Raw genomic sequence first — 27,633 nt, forward strand, 5'->3', positions numbered from 1 at the left:
AATTTCCCTTGGTACTCCACATGTGCCAACAAACACTGGCTAAATTTCCTCTTGCCTCTCCTTCTCTGAGTTGCCTGCCCTATGACTTTTGCAACAATTTCAAAGTATCCTTAGCATTACTGAAAAATGTGGCAATTGGTGAATATCATGCCTCCTGGAGCAATGGGTCATCTTGGGTTACTGTGAGGGTTGCTGGCAGCAGTAGTGTTTGTAAGATCTAAACTGAAGAGATCTGAGAAACTTTCCAACCTCTCAGCCAGAATCAGACTTGAAGAGAGGCAGAAGCAACCTTAAGCTTTAACATAGAACATTGGAGGTCAGGAGGGAGGAGAAAGGGATTGCTTTTGAATCTCAGCAAAGCAAGACTTGCTTGCTGGAAATGGGTGAGGGTATTCCAAGAGGGACAGGAATTTCCAGCTTTCTGGCTTGTGCTTGGGTGGCCAGGGCTCTTCTGAGCCAATTTAAAACCTGTTGCATCCAGCCTGAGAGATCCAGTCGCTTTGGGTTAGATATGTAAGAATGACAGGTAGGGAATTCCTAATAAAATGAAAAGCTTATACCTACGTAAACATTTTGCTTTGAGCCATCTCAAATGAGATAATAGGTATTTCAGAGGGAGTCATTGCTTGTGTTGTGAGCTGTCATTGAGACTCTCAGCTCAGTGTGAGGTGTTCTTATAGATCAGTTATTAGCAGAACACTGGGGAAGAATGAGGTTTGAGTTTAGAAACAGAAATCTGAAGTGCATGACCAAGGCTTTTTTCACTCCTCTGATACAGCAATATAGAGCCTCGCCTGCTGTGGGAAAGGGTGGAGAAGCTCGTACCAAGACCAGGCAGTGGCAGTTCTTCAGGTTCAAGCAACTCTGGCTCCCAGCCTGGTTCCCACCCTGGCTCTCAGAGTGGGTCTGGCGAGCGGTTCCGGATGAGATGTAAGTCCTTTCTCCCTTACCAGAACACAGGGTTTTTTACTGAGCCATGTAACACTCAGTAATGAAGGATTGTAACCATCATTGGGAAAGGCCTTTGAACGTACAGTACTGGATAGCTTAGTTTTCAACTCCCCCCCCCCCTTTTGTCTATGCATGCCTGCTTAGGAAAGAGAGACAATACAAATATATCAGGGAACAGTGAAACACTTTCCGTGTTCATTCACTGCTACATCTCATGATGCATATTGTCTCTCACTTTGGTGTCTTTTGAATGGGTGCAGTCCTCTAGGGATGGATCTCAGGTAGGGGCACATTAGATGCCAATCCACGTTATTCAACTTGTGGTTTCAGTCAAATTATGCAGATCTAATCACCTGCAAACCCAATTCGTTGTGCAAAAGAGATGGTATCTGCAACTACTTTCACATTTGTGTGACAATTTACATTTACAGGTCAGCTGCACTTATAAAGATCAGAGTTTAGGAAGAATTTTTTGTAAAGTCGTTCAGAGAAGATGTAATAATGAACCAGTGAAACTGATGTATTGCTGTCACATGCTGCCTTAATAGCTTTCTCAGCTCTCTTCTTCACTCCGAAGTGGGATAAGAAAACATATTTTACCTTCTTGGTGAAACCCCTGTTTTGTTCTGTTTTTCTTCTTGAAACATACAGCATCATCCAAATCAGAGGGTTCACCATCGCAGCGTCATGAAAGTGCACCTAAAAAGCCTGAAGAGAAGAAGGAGGTCTTCAGACCTATCAAGCCTGCTGTAAGTTGCACCTGCTTTCTCCTGTCCTCCCTCACGCTTAAGTAGTCCCCCAAAATACTGTGTGAATTTCCATTCATGGTGTCATCGAGGGCAAACTTCAGCTGGAGTTTGTGTGGGCCTGCCAGTAAGTTCTTGGCTATGCAATTGCCTTTATACATCCCTTAAACAATAGAATTTGTTCTCTCTTGGGAATTGATTTCTTCTCTCTCATCTGCTTCCTTCCTAACCTTCATATTCTCTTTCTTTCAATCTTGTGTTTCCTTGCTGTGACTGGACCAATGATAATGCATTTGACCTGAATGTACCAATGCTGTGCTGAATGGTGCAGGGAGAAGTGGTAAGACCTTAAAATGTTGCTGTTTCCTCTGAAAATTTTCTAATGTTTCCTTCATCTGGTTGCTGCTATGGTTAATTAGAGTTTTATGTGTGCTGGGGTTCACAGGAGGTTTTGGCAGTAATTCCAGCTTTCCATACAACTTCTTTCACTTGCTGTCATGATTCTGCACTGGCACCCAAATCTCTCAGTTAGAGCTGCTCATTTAAATAAACGAATGCAGAGAACGAGAGGTTGGTCCTTCACTTCTGGTGTATAGTATGTGAAGTATTTGCCATAAACCATATTAATCTAAATAAATCATAGCTACACAGTTAAGAGCAGCTTGCACTGACCGTAAACCTGTTTTATCCACACCCCAAGCTCCTGACAGGAAAGCTGCTTATGTCCCATGCAGTTGTGTGTGACTGAGTTAGCACTAAAGAATCTGACTGCTCAGGTGAACTTAGAGCAGATCCATGAACCTGGACATGAGTGAAAAGGTTTAAAGGTGGTCAGCTCTGTGCAACTGGTCAAATACACTGTGCCTTCGGTGGCTCAGTAACTCTTAAACTCCTTCTACTATCTTGTGGTGGATGCTATTGGCCTGCAAAGTTAAAAATGAACTGCAGCAGTCAACCGCTGAGTAAAAGTAGATCTGGATGCTTATGTAAGTCTTTCATATGATATAGTGGAATAAACTGAAGTCGTAATCAAAGTAGTTTAGAGTTAAATCAAAGGAAACAGTACTGCCATGGAAACACAGCAGTGGACAAGTGAGTGAACTTTGGCACTAATTCACTGCCTTGCAAACTCTTCTCTGTTGACTGCAACACAGTTTTTTCCTCCTTTTCCTGTCAGGATTTAACTGCATTGGCAAAGGAGCTGCGAGCAGTAGAGGATGTGCGACCTCCGCATAAAGTGACAGATTATTCGTCCTCAAGTGAAGAGTCGGGGACAACAGATGAAGAAGATGATGATATGGAACAAGAAGGAGCAGATGAATCCACTTCTGGACCAGATGATGTCCGAGCAGTGTTAGTTTTGTGTTTCGCTTTTGTTTTTCCTCTTAGGGGGTTGAAGGAAAAGAACGTTGGGACATTTTGGCTTGTGCGTTAGTTCTGTCAGCTTACAGCAACCTATGAACAAGGCATAGCAGCCTTGTGCACTCAAATTCCAAAAATCTTTTCAAAATCAAGCTGGGCATTTAGGAGCCGAGTTAACAGATAAGTCTCTTTAAGTTATTTCTCTAAGCGAGAAATCAGTTTTGCAGCTCCTCAAGAAAGTGCTGTGGGCCCAGAGTGAAGTAGGCTGGACTGCACTTCTACCTGTAAATTATATCCTTTCCCTCTTCTCTGTTTGGATTTGTAGTTTTAGCAGTGTTTAACAAATTTCTAACTTTTTTTTTGAGAGAAGCTTTTGTAGGCAGGTTATGTAAATATTCCACCCTGGTCACAATCTCAAATTCAATTTTGACTGTACCTTGGTGTGGAGAGTTAGGACACAAATACTCTTATCTCATCCTGATTATTTTTTTATCTGGCAAATAGGTCAACACTGAACTTGAGCAATGGTGAAACAGAGTCTGTAAAAACTATGATTGTCCATGATGATGTGGAGAGTGAACCTGCCTTGACTCCTTCTAAGGAGGGCACCTTAATTGTCCGACAGGTATTGCTTTTCCTTCTCTGTGCAGTGTTGCACCTTTTCTGTGCTCATTAACCCACTCGCTCATTCACCCATGCTGTTTCTACATTATATTCGTTGTTCGTATTATCAAGACACAGCTCTAGTGAATTTCAGATGAGCAAGGTGTTTGATGCATGCAAAGAGGAGAGTAGCCCTTCACCCTTTGCTACTGTTTTGCATGCTTTCCAGTGACACCCATGGCAGCACCATGTAGAGTAGCTCAAAGCCTGTAGGAGAGAATGGTAGAGAAGCTGCAGGTGTGTGGAGCTGGTACCTGGAGCAAGAAACTTAGTTTAGTTTTACCATGGAGGCAAATGTGACTCTCAGGAGAGGGGCTGGGAGGGTGGCTGGAGGGGAAGTATACAGGGCTGCAAAAAAATTCTTCTGAAGTTGAGGGCATACAGACCACCCAGATAGCACACACACTCTCACACACACAAATTCATGTGGGGGAATAGAGAAGCAAGAAGATGGTGAAACAGAGAGTGTGGACAGAGCTAGAGCAGTGTGGTGTTGCTTTTAATTGTGAAAATATTGCATTCGTGTGCCTGTGAAAGATAACAATTCCCTGCTATAAATGAGCTTATGTTAATGAGCGTGTTAGCTTATAGGAGTTTCTCCAATAATCACATTTTCCGAATTTCACAATTGAATGCCAATTTCTCCATTGAGCCCTCTGGTTTGAAAATCAAGATTTCATGCTTATTGTTTTAAATAGTTAGGTAAAGGCATTCACCAGACGGTCAATTTTCATATCTCTGTAGGATTTAAGTTAGTTTTAAACAAAACATTAGGGGAAGAAATCCTCCCTTGCCCCCCAAAATGTGCTTGTCTGCATTCTGGTGGAATACTTACCAGTGCAGTTCCTTTCACATTAATTTCTAGAACTGCCTGTGCAAGTCCACCACACAAACTAAGCTTCTGCTGCCAGAAAAGGTGGGAATTTGCAGAATTGAAGTAATGCTGCCCACTTTCCCCTTTAATCCTGATGTCAAGGCATAGATTGTCAGCTAATTTAAAAACTAAATGTAAAGAGGTAGGAAAGAGTGAGGGAGAGGAGAGAGGTTGTTAGAGATATAGACCTTTAAGCAGCACTTGAGCAAGACAAGTGTGCCTGTTTTCTCTACAGAGTACAGTTGACAAAAAGCGTGCCAGCCATCATGAGAGCAATGGCTTTGCCGGTCGCATTCACCTCTTGCCAGATCTCTTACAGCAAAGCCATTCCTCCTCCACTTCCTCCACCTCCTCTTCCCCATCCTCCAGCCAGCCGACACCCACCATGTCCCCACAGACACCCCAGGACAAGCTAACTACTAATGAGGTATGTCTTACACCACAGCTGGCTGCTTTCGTAGGGCTATAGCAGCATTGCCTAGTAGCTAGTTTGCAAAGGAACTCCAGCCAATCTCCCCTGCTTTTTTTTCTGTCACCTTTATTCCCACCCCCAAAATAACACATTTCAGTTCTCTGTAAGAAGCCCTTAACTCTAGAGCAGTCCCACGCCAAACTTGCCAGTTTACTATTTTTGCTTCCTCTTAGTGAGTCATTAATTGCATGGCGTTTGTTTTGATCTAAACTTGACTGCTGCATTTTCTAGACAATATTCTTTATTTTTTAATTCTGTTTTATTCTGGGAGAAGGCTAATTGTGAGCAGAGTGCCTCTTAAAAATTAGCAGTTAATTTTGCCTTTGTCAATAGAGGCTGGGCTAGTAACTGTGCACATATAAAACTGCTTGTGGAAGCTCACCCTTGGGAAAAGAAAGCCACCGTGGAAGGATTTTTAAAACTTACCACGTGGGCTTGGATGAACACATCAGGAGGCTTTAAAATCCTTAGGTATTATTGCTTTGGAATAATGAATGAAGAAAATGTTTGTGCTCTGAAATGCAGCTGTGTAAATGTGCCCTCTACCAGCGCTGCTTGTGTCTGTTGGAGAACCAAGGCTTTTCTACTGGGGGAGCTCCCTCTTGCTGTCCTGGGCTAGCCCCAGGGCACTGATAGAAGCAGTGCCTTCCTTCAGTCGCCAAGCGCAGCTAGACAAGCCCTGCCCTTCACGTGTGTATGGTCCCTCAAAAGTAGGGGAGATGCACGCGTGTGAACAGAGGGCACTGTGCCCCCCTTAATACCTCCAGCAGTCAGTCAGGATCCCAGCGTGGCTGCTCTGCTCCCACTGGGTGCCCAACTGTTCAGGGAGGGCTTCTGTGCAAACAAGGGTGGCACAAGGGGAGGGAAACTTGTGGAGAGAATCAGCTGCTTCTCAGTCTTAGAGCCATCCTACCCTGTAGGTATAGAAGTGCCGGGATGGGAGGAATGGACTGCAGTGAGTTGGGTGGGCCCTTGGCAATGCACATTTTTACAATGGATTCAAAAATGCTTCTGAACCCCGTAACAGGAGGGTGGGTGGGAGGGTTTCCTCATGGAAGTTCAGTTAGTGTAATATTTCATTTTCAGTTATGCTTCATCTGCCTTTGATCTGTGTAAAAGCACACTCTTGTAGGTTACAGAGATCAGGCAATGGATCCACAGATATGCTTGTCCCTTCCTTTGATCCGAGCAATAAATGTGTAGGGTTTGGTTAACTCAGCCTGGCAGGCGGAGGCAGTGGCAGTGGCTGGTGGTGAAGGAGCCTCTTGGTATTTAGCTGTGCAGGGGAGTGATGTGCTCATAAGACCCACTGCTATTTTTTTGTGCAGAGTAGAGGCTTGGAAGGATCAGAGATGGAAGATTAGTTGTTGATGATGAAGTCTCTAACTATATTTGCATAAGACTGAGCAAAAAACCCAGTACTGCTTGGTATAACTCACCCACATGCACACCCTTTGTGTATATAATACATATATATTTTTACTTGTCCCATTCTGCTTCAGCGTGCAGTGTTGTCACTTTAATACTAAACTGACAAGAGTCTTTAAGTTGTTCCATTTCCACTTTTAACAGTTCATTGTTTCACTTGTCTTCTTCCTTTCTTTATGTTTTTGATTTTTTTTTCATGTTTAGACCGTATAACTCAGCAAGCACCAGTGATTTTATTCACTACATATTCATAGCTCCATATCACCGTTTGCTACACCTTCCACACTAATGAGCCCCTTTGTTCGATACAGGTTTAATATTTTGCTTTGTCAAATAAAGGTGGAAGAACCTGCTGCAGCTTTCTGGCAAGAGGCTCAGGTTAAACAAAATAGGGAGAGCAAATAGTAATGGACAGTGAAACATAAACCATCACAGAAGTGAATGCTTGATTGCATATGGTTCTGATTTTGTTGCACAAGCCAAGAGGTGGCATTTCAGAACTTATTTCATAACTAGCTCATTTTAGGAAGTTCTTCATACATACTGAAGTTGAGTATAGTGGAGAGCTTTAAGAGAAGGTAGTGGACATCCATTTATGCAGATTTTTCAAAAGGAGGCATTCCCTCGCTTTGTGCCTGATCGTAGGGGCCACTCAAAAGATCTTTGCTAGCAGCTGAGGTGACAGAGATGAGGATTTAGCTACTTGCATTTTGCTGTAACATGTGCAGTGTGTACATGTTCAGTTGTGGTGCCTGCAGTGCATTATGTAACTGTAAAGGAAGTGTAAAAGCTTGGGGAGGCTCTGTAGTGACTTTATAATGTTGGTTGTTGTTGTCCTTGCTTTTTATTGTCATTAATATTAATAAAGTTGAAATTTACATTGCAGACTCAGTCCGCTAGTAACACACTCCAGAAACACAAATCTTCCTCCTCCTTTACACCTTTTATAGACCCCAGATTACTACAGATTTCTCCATCTAGTGGGACAACTGTGACTTCTGTGGGTAAGTAAAATAGATGAAGACGACAACTGAAAAGGGGTTCAGTTACTTCAGTGGCTCTTTAAAGTACTGCGAGTGTTACCATCATGCTTTTTATTTTATTTGCACTGGATTGCATAGTTTTATTTCTTTTTCCATTTACATTTCTTACAAAAAGAAAGGCTTGCTCAATATTCTCAGTTATCAATTTGGGTTGTTTGATGTGAAGAATATATGGCCAGAATCCATCACTTAAGGGATACTACATGCACTTTACTTTTCTTTTTTTCAGTAGGATTTTCTAGTGAAGCAATGAGATCAGAGGCAATAAGACAAGACCCAACACGGAAAGGATCAGTTGTCAACGTGAACCCTACAAATACACGACCACAAAGTGATACCCCAGAGATCCGCAAATACAAGAAAAGATTCAATTCTGAGATACTGTGTGCTGCCTTATGGGGTAAGGAAAACCTGTTCCTTACTTGCCTCCTGCTGTGTTGAAGTGCAGAGATGCTATAATGACCTTGTGGTCTTTGAGAACCTCTCTCTCAAACCTTAGGCTATTTGTTTGCATTTTTTCAGTGCTTGTGTATATCTTTTCACTGCAAGATCTGATTGTTTTTATTACAGTTTTGCAAAGTATTGCTTCTGCTTTGATACAATTTTTTTCTGTATAAATACTTCCAATGGTAGGAAGGAAGTTGAGACTTCACTCAGCTCGCCCTAACCCCTTCTAGTGCATTTCCTACAGCTTTTGAGCAGCTTTGAGGAGCTTGTGACGATCTTTTCATATTACACCTGGTACACACAGGGTATTAAGATAACCATCTTGATGCTGATACCACAGCGCTTGATGAAGATGTGTTTCATAAGATGACTTTCCACCTCAGTCATCAGATTATGTAGGAAGAGAAGTGTAGGAGGAACACTTTCCAGCATGAGACTTGGCTTTGTTTCTTGTAAGGTGGTTAGTGGCATGGAGAAGCTGAGTGTTAGGATATCAGCTGACCCAGCATGTCTGACCTTATTACAAGGGCAAACTTTTAACAGTTTCACACAGTTAGTCAGTATCCTGTGCTGGTGAGAGGCATAGGGCAGTGCTTGTTGCCTGCTACCATGCCAGGCTAAAAGCTTTTCTGTACTGCATAACTTCTCTGTGAGGTCACCTAGATGTTAAGAAGTGATCTTGTATATGTTATGCAGATGTCTATATAGTATTCTTCAACTGAACATGCTATAAATACATATGCATGTAATTTTAAAGACTATGAAGAGGAGATGTGGCCAGTCCCCAGAGTCACATGATGAGTGTATAGGTAGGACAGGTCACTTTTCTTCTTTACATTTTCACAGCTCTTTGCAAGGTTTCAGTTATCTTTTGAGGTTATTTCCAGCATTTCTTGTTTTTCAGAAAAGCATTGTTGACCTTTCCCATGTCAGTTAAATAGCTTTTCTAACTCCTTATCCTCTTTCTATCTCCGTTTTTCCTTATTTTCAGAGTTTACTGGTAAGAATTTTTACTCCCGTGCTACTTCTGCATGTATTCATATGAATAATTTTCTGGTAAAACAAGGAAACTTGTGCAAGTGTTAGCTTTCAGACTCTGAGAGGCAGAGAGAAGTCATATGGGATCAGTAAAGATGACTCATAGTTTCTCTGATCTGGCTTGTTTTGCCAATAGCAATTTGTGTTAATGGTTTAATATTTCTTTGATCTATATATCTGACTGTTACGGTGATTTAAAATGTAGGTGTAAAATCTGAGATGTTTTACAGCTGTAACAAAGCACTTCCTTATTGAACATTTATTGCTGAACTGATGGTGGTCCAAGCTTGATGCACATACTTATTTCTTGATAACTTCTAGCTTCCTTTTCCCTTAAGCAAATGAAGTCATTTTATAATGATATTATTTAAAAATAAGGCACTTGCTTTGCTTTGTTTTGTTTTCCTTTTCCAGTGCTAATACCAGTGTCTGGTAGATTTCTGGGTGTGTTAATTCTCTGACAGTATTTCTAATGGCACTAAGTGGTGAAAGTTAATGATACGGATACAGTAGCATGGATTTTTATGCCCAGCCTTTGCAGGGACCCTGTGCCTATTCAGGAAACATTTCCATGTTTGAGAAATCAGAACTGTTTTATCGTAGAGTGGAGGTAGAAGAAGAGCTCGACTGGTTGTGAACAAAGACAATGTCTGCACTTTAAAATACAGGCACGGTTTGCCACCAGCATGGTACCTCATTAGTTTCATCCTGATACAGCTAATGAGGAAGGAGTTTGGGATTGGCGCACATGTCAACCCAGAGCAGGGACAACTGTGATGCAAAGGCAGCAGAGGAGGAGGTGAGGGTGGAGGCAGAAGCGCCTGAGCCTTGATATGCAAAGAGAGAAAGGGACTGGGAGGCAGCAGTTTGTGTGTGATTTTGTTGTAACTGTAAACCACAGTGAATAAGAGTAAAAAATGTGTATTAGAGCTGAATCACTTACAGCTTTAGTTGCTCAGACCTGGAGCTGCAGGAAAGAGGCTGAGAGGTGGGTGTTTCCTTAGCCAGTTTGGTGCTCCTGCACCGTGCCTCACTCTTCCTGTATCCTTCCTCCACTTATTGGTTTGAGGATGCGTCCTATGTGGGAGATGGGAGATTTGAAATACACCCGGGGATGTGCAGTGGGAGCCAGCAGTTTCAGTCCTGTGTAAGGGCTACATAGGAGGGCGGGAAGAAGACAGTGGAGGCATCAGTAGCTAAAGGAAAGTGTGGAGATAGGCTCTGTGCTACTTGTGTCCATGGGCTCTCCTACCTTGGAGGGGGTAGAGAAACAACAGAGCAGCACATTTGAGCAAGGAGAGGTGATTGTTTCTGGGGACTGCTGAGCCCTCTGAAGTTTACTTAGAAAAATCATAGAGTGACTTGGCGTGGAAGGGACCATAAAGACTGTCCAGTTCCATCCGTCGTGCTGTGGGCAGGGCTGCCCCCCTCCAGTTCAGGCTGCCCAGGGCCCCATCCAAGCTGGCCTTGAGTGTCTCCAGGCATGGGGCACCACAGCTTCTCTGGGCAGCCTGAGCCAGTGCCTCACCGCCTTCTGAGTAAACAATTTCTCCCTAACACCCAATGTAAATCTCCTCTCTTTAGTTTAACACCATTCCCTCTATCACTGTCTGTCTGTGTAAAAAGTCAGTCTTCCTCCATGTTTGTAAGCTCCCTTTAAGTTCTGAAAGGCCACAGTGGGTCTTCCCACAGCCTTCTCTTCTCCAGAATGAACAAGCTCAACTCCTTCAGCCTCTGTTCAAGAAGAGGTGCTCCAACCCTCTGACTGTCTTTCTTGTTCTGGGGCTCCCAGACCTGGATGTTATGCTCCAAATGAGGCCCAGGATAAATTTGGAAGAGTCAAGAGAGAGGAAAATGGAGATGTATAATGATGTGTCACTCCTCCATTGTCTCTCTTTTCCATCCAGAGGCTTTTGAAAGTGCCCCAGCTCCATCATCACCTCCTGGCTGTGGCTCTGCTCCCCCGTAACACTGCATCCCCCTTAGGAAATGGTGCACCCATAGGATAGGGTGAATGTTCCCTTCTTTTTCCAACTCCTCCAACGTGTGATAGTGAGGGTGATGTTTAGGTGGCTTTCCACATGCCTTGGAGGTGGGCAGTTTTTATGAGTAATGTGCTTCTTCAGTGCTTTGAGAAGGCAAATGACTGCTATAGATTCAGCCTGTGCTCAGATGCAGACTCCCATGGGTCACATGCTGCATTAAAAAGGGTTTGTTATGTGATCAGTTGCTGTATGACCATTGGCACCTGTATAGCTATATCTACAGATTGTCTGTCCAGAGATTAAAGCACTAAGCAATATAATTATGATTATCTTCTGTGAGTTTCTCTTTTATTGTTTCATTATTTTACTATGTTTAAGGATAACAAGTTTTACATTGAGATTGCAACAGAGAAGTGTAATGGAAATCAAACCATGCATGTGGTTTGCTTTCCATTCCCTGTACTATATTTGACCTTCCTCTGCACGATTTATGGGCTCTGGGACTGAAACGCCGTAATAATTATTGAAATTATTGAAATTTATTATCATAAATTATTAAATTTATGAAATTTAAAAGTAATTACATCTTAATAGATTTTAAAGCCTTTTGGTATGATGTATGTGTATATGTATACATATACACAAATAGAATGCAATTGGCTTTAAGCACTAAGGTTCCATGTACTCTTAATAAGGTTTCCAGTGGATGTGTGCACCTTTGTAAAAAGAAGTAGAAGGCTGACCTTCCTCATTTATGATCGCTTGGCCTTTAGGAGAAGTGGATGGAAACACAATATAATTTCTCTAGATTTAACATTCAGATGGAAAAGGTTGTTGGGAAGATGAAGACCAGCCCCATGCCTGTCTCTTTACCAGGAGGGCTGCACTACAGTCCAGTCCAGAGCCAAAGCCAGTGCTTTTTTTGTCCTTACATACAGCATCCTGTTACCAACTCCCCTGATCAAAGCTAATACATCCTTCAGAATATATAACCTTGGGTACTCAGTCGTGCCTCACCCCCCCCCATCTCCAGTGTTAGTGTGACTTTTTGTTTGGGAACTGATGCTCCAGAAAGTTGCCCATGATCTTCCAGTCTCTCACTCTCTTGTACACTGTAATTTGGTGTCAGCAGTCTCTGAGTGCAGGTAACATACAACATGTAGAGGTCATTCAGGTGTGATTAGACTTGCTTGAGACAAGGCAGTTGTTATGTAAAGGTATAATTTCATCAGAGCGTATGGAAAATCTGTCTACTAACTTGGATCTCCTTTTGTTTCATCTAGGAGTGAACTTGTTAGTGGGCACGGAAAGTGGTCTGATGCTGCTAGACAGAAGTGGTCAGGGGAAGGTTTATCCACTCATCAATCGAAGAAGATTCCAGCAAATGGATGTACTTGAAGGGCTAAACGTCTTGGTGACAATTTCTGGTAATGTTAATTGTTCTGTGTGATTTTTCCTCCATGGCATGGCAAAAATCTTTTCTTGACAGCCTGTGTGTTGAGGGGGAAAGTCTTGACTTGAATGAAGTCAGTGGATTTTCCATCATTTTGCCTCTCTTGAATCTGCAGTTTGTTTCTAAGAGTGAATCATTTTCTCCATAGTACCCTGTGCATGCTTGCCCCCTCTCCTTCCTCCTTTTAATATCTTTATAGGTTTGGAGGAAGCATTCTTTTGTCAGAGCTGTACATTAATGTTTTGTGAAATTTGTAGAAGTGGCATTCTACCCCCCTGCTGCAGTTACTAGCAACCTGGCCTCTTTCTAACCAAAACATTATTTGCTTCTGGAGTTTAAAGACAGTTTGTGTGTCTAAATATGTATAATGATAAATGCTCTTGCAAAGTAGATAGTTGAGATTGACGAGAGAGAGAAAGAGAATGTGTGTGTCTAACGGGGTGTGGGGAGTGCAGTATTTGTGCAGTGTGGAAATTGCCATTGTGAGGAGGCAGCTTGAAGCAGCTTTTGGCCTTGCCTCTCACTGGATGCAACTGCAGACGACTCAGCATTGAGAGATGAAGGGCGGTGGTGATTGCTGTGTTTGTTTTGTGTGCACTGATGGAAAATGTGTTTTATAAAGCTCAGGGTTCCAGACTCCTTGGCTCCAAAGAGTTATTGCATAAGGTTATTCTGCCATTAAGTTACTTGATGTGGTGCACTATTAATCTTTCTTCACAGGTGGTGTTCAGCCATTTACTTTATTTTTTGTTTGGTTTGTTTGGGAAATGAGTCTTTGCTTTGCTATGCTATTGAGGGAGAGAATGTTAAATGACATGGACACTGTTTTGCACAGTGGTCCATGTTATTCATTGGAGCCACTAAAAATATTGTTGATGCTTCTGAGCTCATCTTACCCTGCTGGAATTCTCTCCCAACTCTTGTACAAAAGGACATGCAGCTAGAACACGTGTTAGATGTATCACACTAATACAATTGAAAAGAGCCATGCCTGTGTTGGTGTTGTCATAGTTAGTTCTAAGCTCCAGCTGTGTTGTGAAGTGTTTAAAAAGAAAAGATGAATCAAGGAGGGTTTAAAAAAAGCAACCTGTCGTGTTTCCACAGTACGTTAAAAATACAAGCTACTTGAAAAGCATCATTTGATAGTTTATTCTGTAGTAGGCCTTATAAACAATTCTATAGTAGACCTTATAAACAAAAATACTGTATAATCCAACTTGTGCAAAATGTGTTGATTTGAACCATACTCTACACAAACAGAAGTGCCTGTGATTAAATCTTGTGTGTAATTGTTTTAGGTTTATTTATGTTTGCGTCAGTCACGATCTGAGAACCCCAACACATCCGTTTTCTTTGTTTCCTTCAGAACTATTGCTTCCTCTGTTAAGACACGCTACATTAACCCTTAAGAAACAGGTCTGTTTTATGGCTTTGTCTCCGCCCCATATCCTGCATTTTATGGGAGGATAGTGAAGTACAAGGCAGGAAAGAGGCATTTCTGCTCAGTCTACGTCTCTCCCAGACATATGTTCTATCTGCTTTTTCAGGAATCAATATCTTTATGGTGTCAGTACTTGAGATATGTCACCGCACTGTGAGAAGTTGTGGTGCAGAACGGTTTTGAGGGGATTGTCACCTAAAATTTGCTTTTAATGTTTCATGTTTGAAAACATGAAACCAATTGTTCCTGCAATATAGTTCTCAAATTCAAAACTTACCTTGACAAGAAAGCTTTTGGTACTGAGCTATTACAGCTGGTACAAGAAAACTGTGGGTCAAAGCTGAGTAGCTCATACTGTTGGGAAGCAAAAACATAGTTTTGAATGCTCAGGCAATATACAGTGCTGAGAGTCTTAAGAGTGCTGTAAGAGACTAGTGCATACAGAACATGCTCCATTTGTGGTTCCCTAAGTGTTTGTAAGCCCAACTGGCTGATCTGGGCTCTCGGGAATGTAGGGAAGGATGACGGTGTCGAAGAACTGGTTGGAATCTGCATGCTTGGTAATTAAAAACCACACAACAGTAAAAACAAAAACTCAGTATAGGAAAGGAGGCTTTGCATTTGAAATGATGTCTGTGGGTGAACCAGAGCTGGGAGTTTTCAGAGTCAATAATCAGCTTATTTAATGGTTGGAGCAGAGTTTTCTTTCTTATTTCATAGCCATAACAGTTAGACAAGGGAAAAAAGAAGTTGCAGATATTTGAGAGCTGTTTAAATTGAGCGTTGTGGATTTACAAGCAAAAGGATCTAATTCCCCTCTCCAATATAAATATTAAAATCAGCATAACTCTAAATACATGCATAACTATGTTTATTTAGCTGACCAATTGTGCTCTTTTCATGTCAGCCTGCTGGAAGGCTGAGGAATTTCCCGTCCTGTGACTTTCCTTGTGGTCTAGACACTAAAACACAATGGGAACACACTTTAGATATTCTTCTGTTGTTGTTATGAAAATGTTTCCAGCTGGAGAGAAATACCCTGCTGCTCAGCATGTGAACTGGAAAAAAAAAGTAGCCACGTGCTGGGAAATTCCCATGTGCACTATTTGGTCTGAGTCTTAAGGTTTACTAAGCTATGGGGAAGCTAAAGTCATAGAAATAACTGGGAGATAATTTGTTCTCCCAATCGACTGGAACTTGTGATAGTTGTGTCCTGTGAGCTCTTCCTTGCCCAGAAGTACAGTGCTTTCTGGTCTGTACTCTTTTTTCTATTCCAATTTTTCTAAAAGGACCTCTGTAGCTGTCATTTGCAGTATTTTCATGGGAGGACCTTACTGCTCTGGTCCCACTTCCAGATCTCTAAGAGCTGTGTCAGCAGTGGGATTTTATCCCTTATCAAATTTGATAAATATGAAGTCAAACAATAAATCATATGTTCCCTTACTGCCAAATGAGCCGTCACGTTTGTAGTAGGGATAAACAAGTTCAGCATGATGTTGCTTCACATTCTGTTGGGTGCCATCAAAGCAAGAGCGGCTTTTTAAATTAAGGAGCAGATCCAGTAGTTGAAAACAGGCAGTTCCTCTTTAAGCTCAGTGAATAGATTTTCATTTTGTAACTGCCTGTTCTCTTCCCCATGCCCTTCCCCATCAAAGTAATCCCAAAGAAAATTTTTCAGACTGTGTCTTTTATAAGGAGAAATCTGGAGTCAATGGCACAGCCTGTTTGCAAGCTGTGCATCTGCATGTGCTGCCCCAGCCTTCCCAGCTGCTTTTCCTGAGGAGCTGAGCTGTGTCAGGGGTCTTCTGCCATCAAGGCAAGGGCTAGGTGCCAGCTCTAGCATCCAGCCAAGAACAGCAGGATGCTCTCAATGCTCAGACTTCTTGTCCTGCTGTAACCTGTAACTCCTGATGCCATGTGCTCATCCCCATCAGCTACCGGAGCACTGGCACGGAGCTGGGGCCCTGTGGGCATTTCTTATTTCTTTTCCTTGCACAGAGACTTCATGGAGCCTTCCATAGTGGTTCCTCATCAGAACAGAGATGATCTCTCTTCCTTGCCTCCAGCTTCACCTGCAGGACTGTGGTGGCTTTGGACAGCAAAGCAGCTGAAGGAGGAAGAAGGGGGACAAGCTTTGAATATCTGCACTGGAGCCACCTTCTTGCCAGTTCAGCCTGTGCTGTATTGGCCATTAGTTATTAAAGAATCAGAGAACCATAGAATGGTTTGGGTTGGAAGGAACATTGAACACCATCCAGTTCCAATCCCTTGCCATGGGTATAATTGCCACTCACTAGATCAGGCTGCCCAAGGCCTGATCTGACCTGGCCTTTTCCGGGCAGCCTGTGCCAGTCCCTCACTGCCCTCTGAGGAAAGAATTATTTCTGAACACCTAACGTAATATTGCCCTCTTTTAGTTTAAAGCCATTCTTCCTTGCCCTGTTACCATCAGATGATGTAAAAAGTTGCTCTCCCTCCTGCTTATGAGCTCCCTTTAAGTACTGAAAGGCCAGTGAGGTCTCCCCAGAATCAAAAAGAACTGATAAAGTCACTTGCTCTGCATTTGGGGCCTTTTCATATTGCGAGTTACATTCTGAGCAGTGTACAGTACTGTTCAGTACTGTTGTAAAGTGGTTAAATGCTGGAATGGTTTAGCACTGTTCTTGATGTACTTTTCCACCAGTTGAATGATAAACAGCCTTAGTAAAAACTTGATCACTTTGTATTTGAGGTTGGTGTAAGTGATGGAAATGTCCTGCTTGCTACCTGTGCAGAAATTGTAACATAATGTTCCCTCACCATATTCTTCTTTCCCATTGCTTCCTCCTTTCAAACCAGTCTTACTCACTTCTACTTGTGCAGATCATTTGGAGCCTCAAATTCTACTTTGCTGTTCTCCTGAAGTTTTGTACAAATAAGAATCGTTGAGGCTCAGCTGTTACCTCAGTGCAGGAATCTGGTGTTTTTGTTGTAGGTTGATAACCCTGTTCAAGTAGAAGCTTTGTCCTAATAACCAGGCAGCTGAGGAGTTTGTCATTTTGAGTATTTAGGTGGTATTACCATGCATCTCTGTCATTATCAGGAAAGCATATCTTTGGATGGACTCTGGGGTGATGCTGGTGTGGACATAAATACTGCATGAGATCTCAGTGGTTGCAGCAGTTTCTCCTTCATTGTTCTTTTGTCTTGTTCTGCGGGGATTTCTGTTTGTCAGGACAGGGCTTTTTAGCACTTTCATTCCTCTGGAAATGAACCATTATTTCTCCCTTTGTGGCTAGGTAAGAAGAACAAGTTGCGAGTTTACTATCTGTCCTGGTTGAGAAATAAAATCCTTCACAATGATCCCGAAGTAGAAAAGAAACAAGGTTGGACAACAGTGGGTGACCTGGAAGGCTGTGTGCACTATAAAGTTGGTAAGTAACGAATGTATCGAGTTGTCGGATAAGAGCTGGCTGAGAAAGAGAATTGCAATGCATGTAGCTACTAGGTTTAAGATTTGTTTCTGACTATTTTCCTTAGGCCTAAGGACAAATTTTCTGTTGAAACATCAGAATAGATAGCAAGCTATCGGATTAAACCAAATATGAGATACTGGGCTGTAAACTGGTGCAGGCACAGATTCTCCATCTGCCTTCTTCCTGTTGTGAATGCAACTTTCAGTGGAAGGCTGATAGGGACAGAATGGGCTTGTGGCATTTCACTACCTCTGTTAAACCCTGGAGATGACAGAGGGACGCTTGTCAACCAGCAGCTGCTCTCTCTACCAACAGGTTTCCCTGTTATTTTATCACGCTGAAATTCAAATTCTGGAATGGAGTGAAAAACATCTCATTTTTAATGTAGATTTTTAAGACTGGTGGAGAAAAAAAAAGAAGAGTGTGGGAGGAAGAAGCAAGCCCAGTTAGTGCACGAGCTTTGGGGAGGCATCTGGGAACAAGCATATGTTTAACTTCAGGATGATTCATTGATTCCCTTTAGCTCATGAACTTTCCTAATGCTGTCTCAGATCCACTGCAGTACAGTTGTGGGATTATGGGGATGAAGTGTGTTTTCACGAGGAAGGCACCTTTCGAGTGCCCTTAAGTTGCTTGAATGGATTTGGCTGTAGAAGCTTTCACAGCAGCTAGTCAAAGACACATCACATTTTTGCCATGTGCAGTGAGCCTGCTGCCCTGCAGGTGGGGATATGAACTAAGAGCTCTTCCTTATGCTCAGTGTCCTGATGCATCTTAATGGACCCCGGGTGTTGCATTTGGTTTGGTTTTCCCCTAAGAGCCAGCTCAGTTCCTTTCAAGCCCTGTCAGTCAGTGTAGAGCAGCAGCAGTCAGACTGAGCTGTTTCTTTCTGTCATGCACGCGCTCTTGCAGAAGAGCATAATCAATAACTATTGCAGTAAGTGACTGCTGAACCTTGAGCTTGACCCCAAAAACAATTAATAATGTACTTCTCTAGTATCATATCCCAGGGTGTCAGCAGCATAATGAAGTGGTCTGTTAACAATACATTAACAGCTATAGAAAGGAGGCTTTCCAGTAGGGAAGCGTGAGAAACAAAGAGCATTCTTTTCCAGATGAAGGGTGATTTGTTGCAGCCTGGCACTGAACTTCCCTCTGAGCTGAAAACATACAGTAGACTTCTTCAGGTAGTGAGAGGCCCCTTTGGCAGCTGTGCCTCAGTTCCCAAGAAGGATGAGCCCTGTGAATAGTTGTGCTTACAGACTGGAGTTTGCCAGTGAGGCAGCTGGCACTGGTCGCTTCCTTGTCTCTTTGATGCAGTGGCGTTTCAGACATCAAGCTGAAGTGGTATTTATGGCTCTCAGTTGCTTCAGGCAACTTTTGGCTCCTCTCAGTGATTAATTGCTCTTTTGAAACTTAAGATTTGGGTGAATTCCCAGATAGCACCCAGAGCAAAGAGTGAGGATTATCAAAGGTTTCCTTTCAGAGATAAGGTGATTTTGTTCAGTATCCCCTTCTTCCCCAAGAAAATATTCCAAGAAGTCTTGCAAGCCAGACAAGACTGAACAAAAGCTCTATTTTTCCATCGGTACAGCTGTGGAGGTTGAGAGGCTTTTTTTGTCTGCTGAAGTGTCAAGTCTTCTAACACTTAAAGCTCAGTATTCTTGCTTCCCTGCAGAATAAAAGGGGGAGCAAGTAATAGCTTTGTCTCCCTCCTGCCTACCAATAGATTGCAACTGCAGGCTTTTACAGTAGGTAAGATATCTGAAATACGTTAAATAGTACTTACTAAAGAAATGTTCTTCTCACAAGTCTGAGATTCTTCGCTTCAGCCCTTTTTCAAAATCAATTTTGGTTAGGAGATAATAATGGCAGGTGGAGATGTAGGGATTTACTCATTGTTTTCAAAAAGCATTCCACTCCTCTAATACTTGAAGAGATAGAGAAAGCTTCCTGAGATAAGTGTAATCCAAATAATGTTTTTTTTCATTCTTCTCCTCCAAAAAGAGCACCACAAACAGGTTAACAAACCTCAGTATTCTGAAAGTCCTCACAATCTCTTCCTACACAAATGAAAATGGCAGCTGCAAATGCAGATCCAGCGACACTAATTGAATGGCAATTTCTGAACGTTCAGTTCCCTCCTATGAAAATAAAGTAGTAGTAAACAGAGCTTTTTGAGATGGTTACATTTGCCAGCTGTTTGACTGGCAACAGACAGATATGCAAGAATTTGCAAGTCATCCATGTCGTGACCTACGTTAATTCTGATCAATTCTGTGATTATTTTTCAAGTCTTTGGTGTAGTTCTTCCTTGAAGCATTTTGTGGCTGAAATGCTACAATTGTTGCTTTTGTCAAATGAGAAAAAAAAGAAAAGATTGCAAAATGTTGTTTGTGAACTGTCCCTGAGAAACTCCTGACTCCTTAACACCTCTAAAAACTTTTCCATTCCTTAGGCAGAAGGTAAAATTTGTCACTAGAATTGTCACTAAGGTGACTTGAGCTCATGTTTTACTTGAGAATTAGAGGTAAGGTCAGTTGGAGACAGCTCAGGTAGTACAGCTTGTTTGCATTCGGTCAGCTACCTGTTTCCTTTAAACCGTCATCTGAGGGAAGAGCTTTTTGTCAGCCACCTACTTATTTTCTGTGAAATTTTTGATAACGGTTTTTCTTTGGGGCAATGAACGACAAAAAAGCCACCTTTTGTTTTTTGAAATGGACTCATTTCTCAACTTTTCACTTCAGTTCCCTTTTTCCCCTCCTTTTCTCTGGGGAATTGTTCCATCAGCTCAAAATACCACTCCTGGCGCTGTGACTGTGATTGCCAATAAACTACCAAAGTCGTTGGCTTCTTTTATTGGAAACATCCCTGCCTGAAAACTGTTTTCTTGATGAGCTAGCACAGTCTAATGTGGAAAGAAAAGTGTAAATAAATGTGTACTGGCTAGGTAATTGAAAGCGTGGTGACAGGTTCCGTTACTGACAGGAGTAACAATTTTTGTGGTATAAATGTGTCAAAATACTTAGAAATAGCAATTCTAATATGAAGCATTAGTAAAAACCTTCAAACGTGTAAATATGGGGAACTAGCGTCGCTTTCCGATTACTGAATTAATTTTTGTTTTGGTTTAATTTCAGTAAAATATGAAAGAATCAAATTCTTGGTAATTGCATTGAAGAGTTCTGTGGAAGTCTATGCATGGGCACCAAAGCCATACCACAAATTTATGGCCTTTAAGGTAACAGTATATTTCAGCCATCTGTTGGGTTTTCGCATATTGAGTTACAGTTTCCCCTTTTACAAAAGTGGTGTGACGGACGTTTTGTCACGGCTGTGGTCCAGCTTCTTTGGTAAATCTGCCTTGAATTTCTTACATTTTCAGTTACTGATGAGGGAGGGTTGGCTCTGAGAGGCATTGTATTTAGAATGCTGAATTGCAACCATGCATAAATGAACGTTCAAAATGACACAAAATCACAGCAGTTTGTATCCTTGCTATAAATAAAACATGAAGCCAAGAGAAGTGAGCTAAGCATCTTCATGTGAGCAGAAGATGTCATTAGATTATGTTCAGCTTTGTTATCTTTTGAATACAGCAAGAATGAATTTAGCTGCCTCGGTGTAATTACCAAACTGATTTGCAGACAATCAGTTACTGCCGGTTGTGCAGATTGAAGTAAATGCTCCAGGAGTATCAAATTGCTCTCGCGAAAGTTCAAGGTGATTCTTACTGAAAACAAACAGACGACAGAAGTAAACCCCAGGGAATAGAGTGTGTAATATTACATGATTGAAATGCAGCAGGGTGCTGAGCGATCTCTCCTTGTCTGTGGGAGATGTTAGCCTCTAACTGCTCTGGTGGATGGAGCAAAGGTCTACTGGAGGAGTAGACTAATCAATTGTGCATTAACAGCATGCTTTTATAAAACCTGTCGAGGTCCTAAACAGGAAAGTAAATCTCACTGATTGTTTTCTTGCAGTCATTTGGTGAATTGGTACATAAGCCATTGCTGGTGGATCTAACTGTAGAAGAGGGTCAGAGACTAAAAGTCATTTATGGCTCCTGTGCTGGCTTCCATGCTGTTGATGTGGATTCGGGATCAGTCTACGATATTTATCTACCAACACATGTAAGAGTTCTTCCTGGGGTGGGGGAGTTTCTTTCCTTCTGGTTTTCCCCTCCCTCCTTTTTCTCAGATGAAAAATGTGCCAGGCTGTCCCTGTGCAAAGCGGGAGCGGGTGGAGGGGGACAAACAAATGTGGCTTAGAGCCTTGGGCCTTGTCCTGTGTCCTGTCCTCAGGGTCATTGTATCTCCTTGCCTGGGAGCTGCCTGCTCAGATCTGGGTTTCAGGGGTGATAGGTAGATGGCTGAGTGCATAGCACATAGTCAGCTGCAGGGAAGGTGGCAGTATGAGTTATATGACTGCCTGTTGATAATATTCAGCAGGCTTGGCAAAGGCCATGTGGCTTCATCTCTTGCTGTGGAAATGGGCACTCCTACCGAGAAGTTCATCTTTCCTGTTTTCAGATGTCTGCCTTAAGATGAAAGAATTCATTCCCTAAAGTTTTCTAATTATCTGCTGTTGCTGTGTAGGGTGTCTAAGTTGAAGGGAGAGCTAGCACTTCTGGTGTGCATCCTTGATCTGCTATCGGACAAAAATCAGAATTCACCTAGGCCTTTCCCCCACCACGGGCTCTTCAGTATTAAAATAAAAAACAAAAACAAAAAAAAAAACCTTTGTCTTCATTTCTGTCTCTTTAGATCCAGAGCAGTATCCAACCTCATGCAATCATAATTCTCCCAAATACGGATGGAATGGAGCTACTGGTCTGCTATGAGGATGAAGGAGTTTATGTAAACACATATGGAAGGATCACCAAGGATGTGGTTCTGCAATGGGGAGAAATGCCAACGTCAGTTGGTAAGTGCCCAGAGAGTCAAATGCAATATGCTGTGAGAAAGTGGGAGTGCATGTGGGCAGAAAGAAAATGCATCAGGTTTGATCTCAGATTCAGAAGCAGCAATGCTGTGATATTGCTGAAAAACAGCTGTGCAAAGTTTGGAGGAATCGTATGAATCCATTTCATGTTGAGTTTTTTAGAACAAGATCCAAAGAAACGTGTGGACTTCAGGAATAAAAAACTCCATTATTATACAACATGATTTTTCCAGTCCATGACAGAATTTTTCCTAGACAGCAACAAAATTAGAAAAACCATTAACTATAAAGATGTGTAAGGTTACACACAGGATATTATTACAGGTTGATGACAGTCTATCTGATTTGATGGATTTACTCTAATTCATCTGCAGATTGCTTATCTATCTTTTCATGAAAGTGTTGGTATAGCCTGTTGGTATGGGTGCTCTTGCTGCCTGTGCTGCCTTATTTCAGTGCTGAGTGTGGCATGGGCTGTGATTACACCTTTGTTTTGTTGTGCGAACACACTGAGTTTGCTTGTTTTGGAATGGATGCATGGATCAGTAGTTACTGCTCAGGTTACTGCTGCTGTGAGAGCAACATGGGAGAAGGAAATTTAAAAAGTTTTATGCGTGGCATGTTCACTCTGCTGCATTTAACTCTTGACTAGATCTGAAAGCAAGCATATTCTATCAACTGGCAAATTGTAGAGCCCTGGGGACTGAAGTGGCTGTGAAGTAAATGGCACAGAGGCAGTTGATACCATCAGAATATCTCATCTGACAATCCTGATAAAATGTTTGGCTCGGTTATCACTAGTGACATATGTAAAAATATTCTGGCACAACGGCATATGTGTTGGTATAGACATGTGTTGTACCGTAGCAGATAATTTGGCTTATTTCACTGAAATTAATGTGAAAAAAAGATAACATAAATGGGGAAGTATTATGAAATTAGATCTTTTTAAATTTTCCTTGTTAAGATCTGTTGTGCTTCTTTTTATTTTTTTCTGTTCAGTATGCATACAAATCAGAGGCAACAGCTTATTCTTCACTAAGTTCCCATATGTTATTTTTGGCAGCATTCTTAAGACTATCCATCAAATTTCTTTCTGAATATACCTTTTCATAATGCTGCTGCCTTTCTCCTTCATTCAGTTTTTAATGCTACCAGGAACAGATTTTTTCCTCATGCCAGTACTAATCTGTTTTCCCCAGTGATACCCTGAGGAATAAATGCTCGTTTTTAATTTATTTGTGTGTGAAGGAAAGCAGAAGGACAAATAACAGTACTTCCACTTGGAGAGCTTAATATGAGCCTTTTTTAAAATATGCAGAGTACTTGTCAGGCCAGCTGGCTTTTTTGGGAAGGAAAGCAGATTTTTGAAGCATTATTCCTATTAAAGGCGGCTAGCAGGTTTTTTTTTTCCTTCTTTTTTCCTAATTTTTCCATTCTGTCTCTTTCTCTTTTGCCAACAAACTCCTTCAAAGCAAGGAATTGACACTGTAAGACACTGAAATGGTTCTGGGGATGTTCCGGATAGCGGATAGGCTTTGTCTGTTTCAACTTTGCGTTCTGTTTTTTCCTTGTCGACACCTAATTAACCTGTCTCGTTGCCAAACTTGGGAGGAAAAATCTTTGTAAAACTCAGTGTTCCTTCCATTAATTGGAAAGCTTCTATTGTGTCATGTGTGCTCAGGCACAAAATACATTACTAACACGGACAGCTCGTGTGGTAATAAAAGGAAAAAAAAAAGGATATTTTGGGGGCAGTGCCGTGAAAATGCTGACGGCTGAAATAGCGCTCTGAGCATTTGTGTGTTTTTACGGTGTGCACAGGCAAGTCATTGTTAATTACAGTGTTTAAACATATTCCTCTGCTTTTTTAAAAAGTTACTCTGTGTTGCCCTCTAGCTGTGCTAACCGGCTGTGTTGCACTGTGTTTTTTCTCTGCAGCATATATTCGATCCAATCAGATTATGGGCTGGGGAGAAAAAGCGATCGAAATACGCTCGGTAGAAACTGGACACTTGGATGGTGTGTTCATGCACAAAAGGGCACAAAGACTCAAGTTCTTATGTGAACGTAATGACAAGGTATAATCCACCCCCACCCCTGTTTCTTGCCGAGATGATAAACGTGTACTATAAGCTGGTGCTTGCAGTGAGTTGGCCCCAACCAGCAGCCAAACACTCCTTTCTCACGTGGAATGGGGAGAAAATAAAAGGAGTGTGAAAGGACTTATGGATCAAGATAAAGACAGCTTAATAAGGAAAGCAAAAGCTTGGCTGTGCAAGCCAAGCGTAATAAGGAATTCGTCAGTTTCTTCCCATTACAATGATGTCCTCATTCCTCCTCCTTTCTGCCAACTTTTCTTGCCAAGCATGCTTTCCGATACAGTATGGGATATCTCTTTGGTCATTTGGGGTCCACCATCCAGGTGTTACCCTCTCCCAGTCTTTGGGGGTAAGGGGCCTGGTAAGAAAGCCTTGATGCTGTGCAAGCACTGTTTGTCAGCAGCCCAAACACCAGTGTGTTAGCAGTGCTCTTTTAGCCATGAGTGCAAAGCTCAGTACCGTATAGGATGCAGTGAACAAAGTCAGCTGCATCTCAGCCAGACCCAGTACTGAGCTTTACAGAACTGTAATGGCACTGTAGATGTCACAGGCAGCAAATACAAAGGAAAATCTCTGCTTCCTTACCTTTTTTCTTTTCTTCACAGGTTTTCTTTGCCTCCGTACGGTCAGGTGGAAGCAGTCAAGTATATTTCATGACCCTTGGCAGGACTTCTCTTCTGAGCTGGTAGAAGCAGTGGGCTTTGGCAAGGAATTGCTGACATCCAGAGTCTGAGATCTTCATAACTCGGAATTATTTTCAACTGGAGTACAGACCTGCACTAATGCAGCACTCTGTGTAAATGTGTGTGCAGGCATCACTGGTGTTAGGTTTCTTTTTGTTTTTCAACTGAGGCTGCGAGGCAGCTGGTGCTGTAAAGATATTGCCATCAGGTGCTACAGTGTCTTTGAGGTTTGGGATCATGCTAGAAAGCTACAGGTCTTTTTTTGCCTTCAGCTCCAGGATTCCTAGGCTTTGAAGGACTCTGTTTGTTAGTGTTAAAACAGAGGGGGGGAAAAAAAGGAAAACAAAACAGATTTACCATGAACATGCTGTTGAGTGGACAGGAGGCAGGCAAGAGAAGGTGAGAAGTGGTGTAGAGAGTCAGAAAGGCTGAAACAGAAGGGCAGATCTAGTCTATCTAGTAATGTTAACAATGTATTTAATTGACATTTCTTTTTTTGTAATGTGACAATATGTGGACGAAGAGGAAGGTGCAGGTTTTAAGAAGTTAATATTTATAAAATGTGAAAGATGCAGTGACTAGGATGGAGAACTTCTTGGGGACAGGGAGGGTGGGATGGGATCAGGGTGGAATTCTTGTTTTTTTTTTTGTTTCTGCAGTTTCCTTTTGGCCTGGCCAATAACTTTAGTCATTTTCTGTGTACCAGATATTGCCTGAAACATGTGCAGATGGTTAAAAAAGGAAAAAAGGAAAAAAAAAAAAGGAAAAAAAAACAGAAAAAAAAAGAGAAAAAAAGTTCATTTTCTATAATGATTCTGTGTTAGGCCAGAACTTGGTTATGTCACAGTATTAGCACTGCCTCAGTTAAAGGTTTAATTTTTGTTTAAACCTAGAAGTGCAACAACAGTTTTACCACAGTCTGCACTCGCAGAACTAAAAAAAAAAAAAAAAAAGAAAAAAAAAGAAATAAAATCCAAACTACATATGTTTATTTTTTGTGCCTACCTCATTGTTTTTAATGCGTAAAAGAAAAGAGGTGGTTTAGTTTATACATTTTTAGATGAAAACCATTAATGTCTAATTTAATCTTAATACCAAAACTACCAGATTGAAAGGTTTCTGACTGTTATCGTGTAGCAAGTTTCAGCAGGAGGAGAGAGTGGGCCGTTGGGGCAATAGTGGTAGCGTTATGGCAGTGAGACACTGATTATTGTAATTTGCTGACTAAATTTGGAAAGCAAGCGTTTTTCTAAACCAGTTTCATCCTTAATACAAGTCTGAATTTAGCCTAAAACCGGAGGTTTCACTCTTCTAACATGTGGGCTTAGCAACAGGCAGGTAAATAACTAGGCTAGTTCTATAAACTGTTAAATGTTGTAGGAAACATTTTGGGGCGGTGATGTTTTTCTTTTTTAAGAATGCAATGCACTAAAACTCTTTTAAGAATGTAGTTAATACTGCTTATTCATAAAAACAACGTATACTTGTGTTTAGATGTAAGATCCCAGCTCTGGCTTTTTTCTTTCTTTTTTTTTTTTTTTTTTTTTTTTTTTTTTTAAGTCAGTTTTATTTTATTAATAAGTTCTGACATTTGTAATAAATGTCTTGAGAGTAATAATTTGTTTAATGGCTACATGTTCATTACTTGAGAAAACCTTGAGTGTATAATAATCTGTTGGTGATGTAATAATGCACAGTGTCATGATTCAGCCATTTTTATTTTCGTTTTGTTTTTTAATTATTATTATTATTATTATTATTCCTTTGGTGGGGTACTTTGTCGACAGCTGCCTTAAGCTGTTCATTCAGTGAACAGGCTCTCAGTGTTCCGTGGGCTTTGTCTTCTGCTACGTTGAACTTTCTCTCCTGGCATGGCAGGTAGGGCTTTTCCAGCACGTGTGCTCCGGCCAGCCGGCGCCCAGCCGCGAGCACGAGCTGTGCGGAGCTGAGACTCAGCCAACTTTCTCTTGATATCAATCCGACTGCTGTAAATCCTTCAAACCCAAGCAGCGTTTCTGCTGAAGGCTCCTTCGAACGTCACAGACAGTGTAAGAGTGAGTGGTCGATGCGTACCACGAGTGCATGTCACACACCCACACACCCCACACACCAAAAGAGTTAAAACTCAAGAAAGCCTTACGTTTGCTGGCAGAGGAGTACCTAGAAATATTTTTTTTAACCGTGTGACTTTTGGATAGCGTTGAAGGTGAAGGATGTGTTCTTTTCATGCCTGGCGCGGTCAGCCAGAGGAACGATGAACCTTTTGTACTCTCATGAACTAAAGGGGACTCGAGAAGCAACGCGGGTGTAATCACACATCGGCCCTGTAGCGTAGCTTACCCCAGCTGATTTGACCCAATGTCAGTCTGCGTGATTTCACTCTTCCAGCGCTCTGTGCTCCAAAATCAATGTAGTCCTTGAAAGCTGATGCTGTTCTCCCAGAGGAAGATGCTCCTGTGCTGTTAGGGATTCCCGGGTCACGGATGCACGCTGTTGGCGTTGGGAGGCTCCCGGTGGGAAGCTCCCTCTGTCTTTGTGTCCATAGA

The 27,633-nt window shown here is 41.9% G+C and overlaps 1 protein-coding gene across 8 annotated transcripts in view; it reads left to right on the forward strand.

The window, feature by feature from the left end:
• Positions 1–26,059, forward strand: part of MAP4K4 (mitogen-activated protein kinase kinase kinase kinase 4) — a 149,103-nt gene extending 123,044 nt beyond the window's left edge. For 4 of the 8 annotated variants that reach the window (XM_052664863.1, XM_052664865.1, XM_052664869.1 and 1 more), the window contains 14 exons: positions 779–930; positions 1,603–1,700; positions 2,875–3,050; positions 3,564–3,684; positions 4,832–5,023; positions 7,383–7,500; positions 7,769–7,939; positions 12,293–12,436; positions 17,182–17,316; positions 20,499–20,599; positions 21,342–21,491; positions 22,125–22,284; positions 24,244–24,383; positions 25,010–26,059. In XM_052664863.1, coding sequence (XP_052520823.1) covers positions 779–930; positions 1,603–1,700; positions 2,875–3,050; positions 3,564–3,684; positions 4,832–5,023; positions 7,383–7,500; positions 7,769–7,939; positions 12,293–12,436; positions 17,182–17,316; positions 20,499–20,599; positions 21,342–21,491; positions 22,125–22,284; positions 24,244–24,383; positions 25,010–25,093 — 1,942 coding nt within the window. In that variant the 3' untranslated portion in view covers positions 25,094–26,059. The remainder of the gene's footprint in view (positions 1–778; positions 931–1,602; positions 1,701–2,874; positions 3,051–3,563; positions 3,685–4,831; positions 5,024–7,382; positions 7,501–7,768; positions 7,940–12,292; positions 12,437–17,181; positions 17,317–20,498; positions 20,600–21,341; positions 21,492–22,124; positions 22,285–24,243; positions 24,384–25,009) is intronic. The other 4 variants (XM_052664868.1, XM_052664870.1, XM_052664871.1 and 1 more) reach the window with 2 other exon arrangements.
• Positions 26,060–27,633: the final 1,574 nt, after the last annotated feature.

The sequence above is a fragment of the Tympanuchus pallidicinctus genome, unplaced genomic scaffold, assembly GCF_026119805.1.
Source record: "Tympanuchus pallidicinctus isolate F22 unplaced genomic scaffold, pur_lepc_1.0 scaffold6, whole genome shotgun sequence".
NCBI classification, from domain to species: Eukaryota; Metazoa; Chordata; class Aves; order Galliformes; family Phasianidae; genus Tympanuchus; species Tympanuchus pallidicinctus.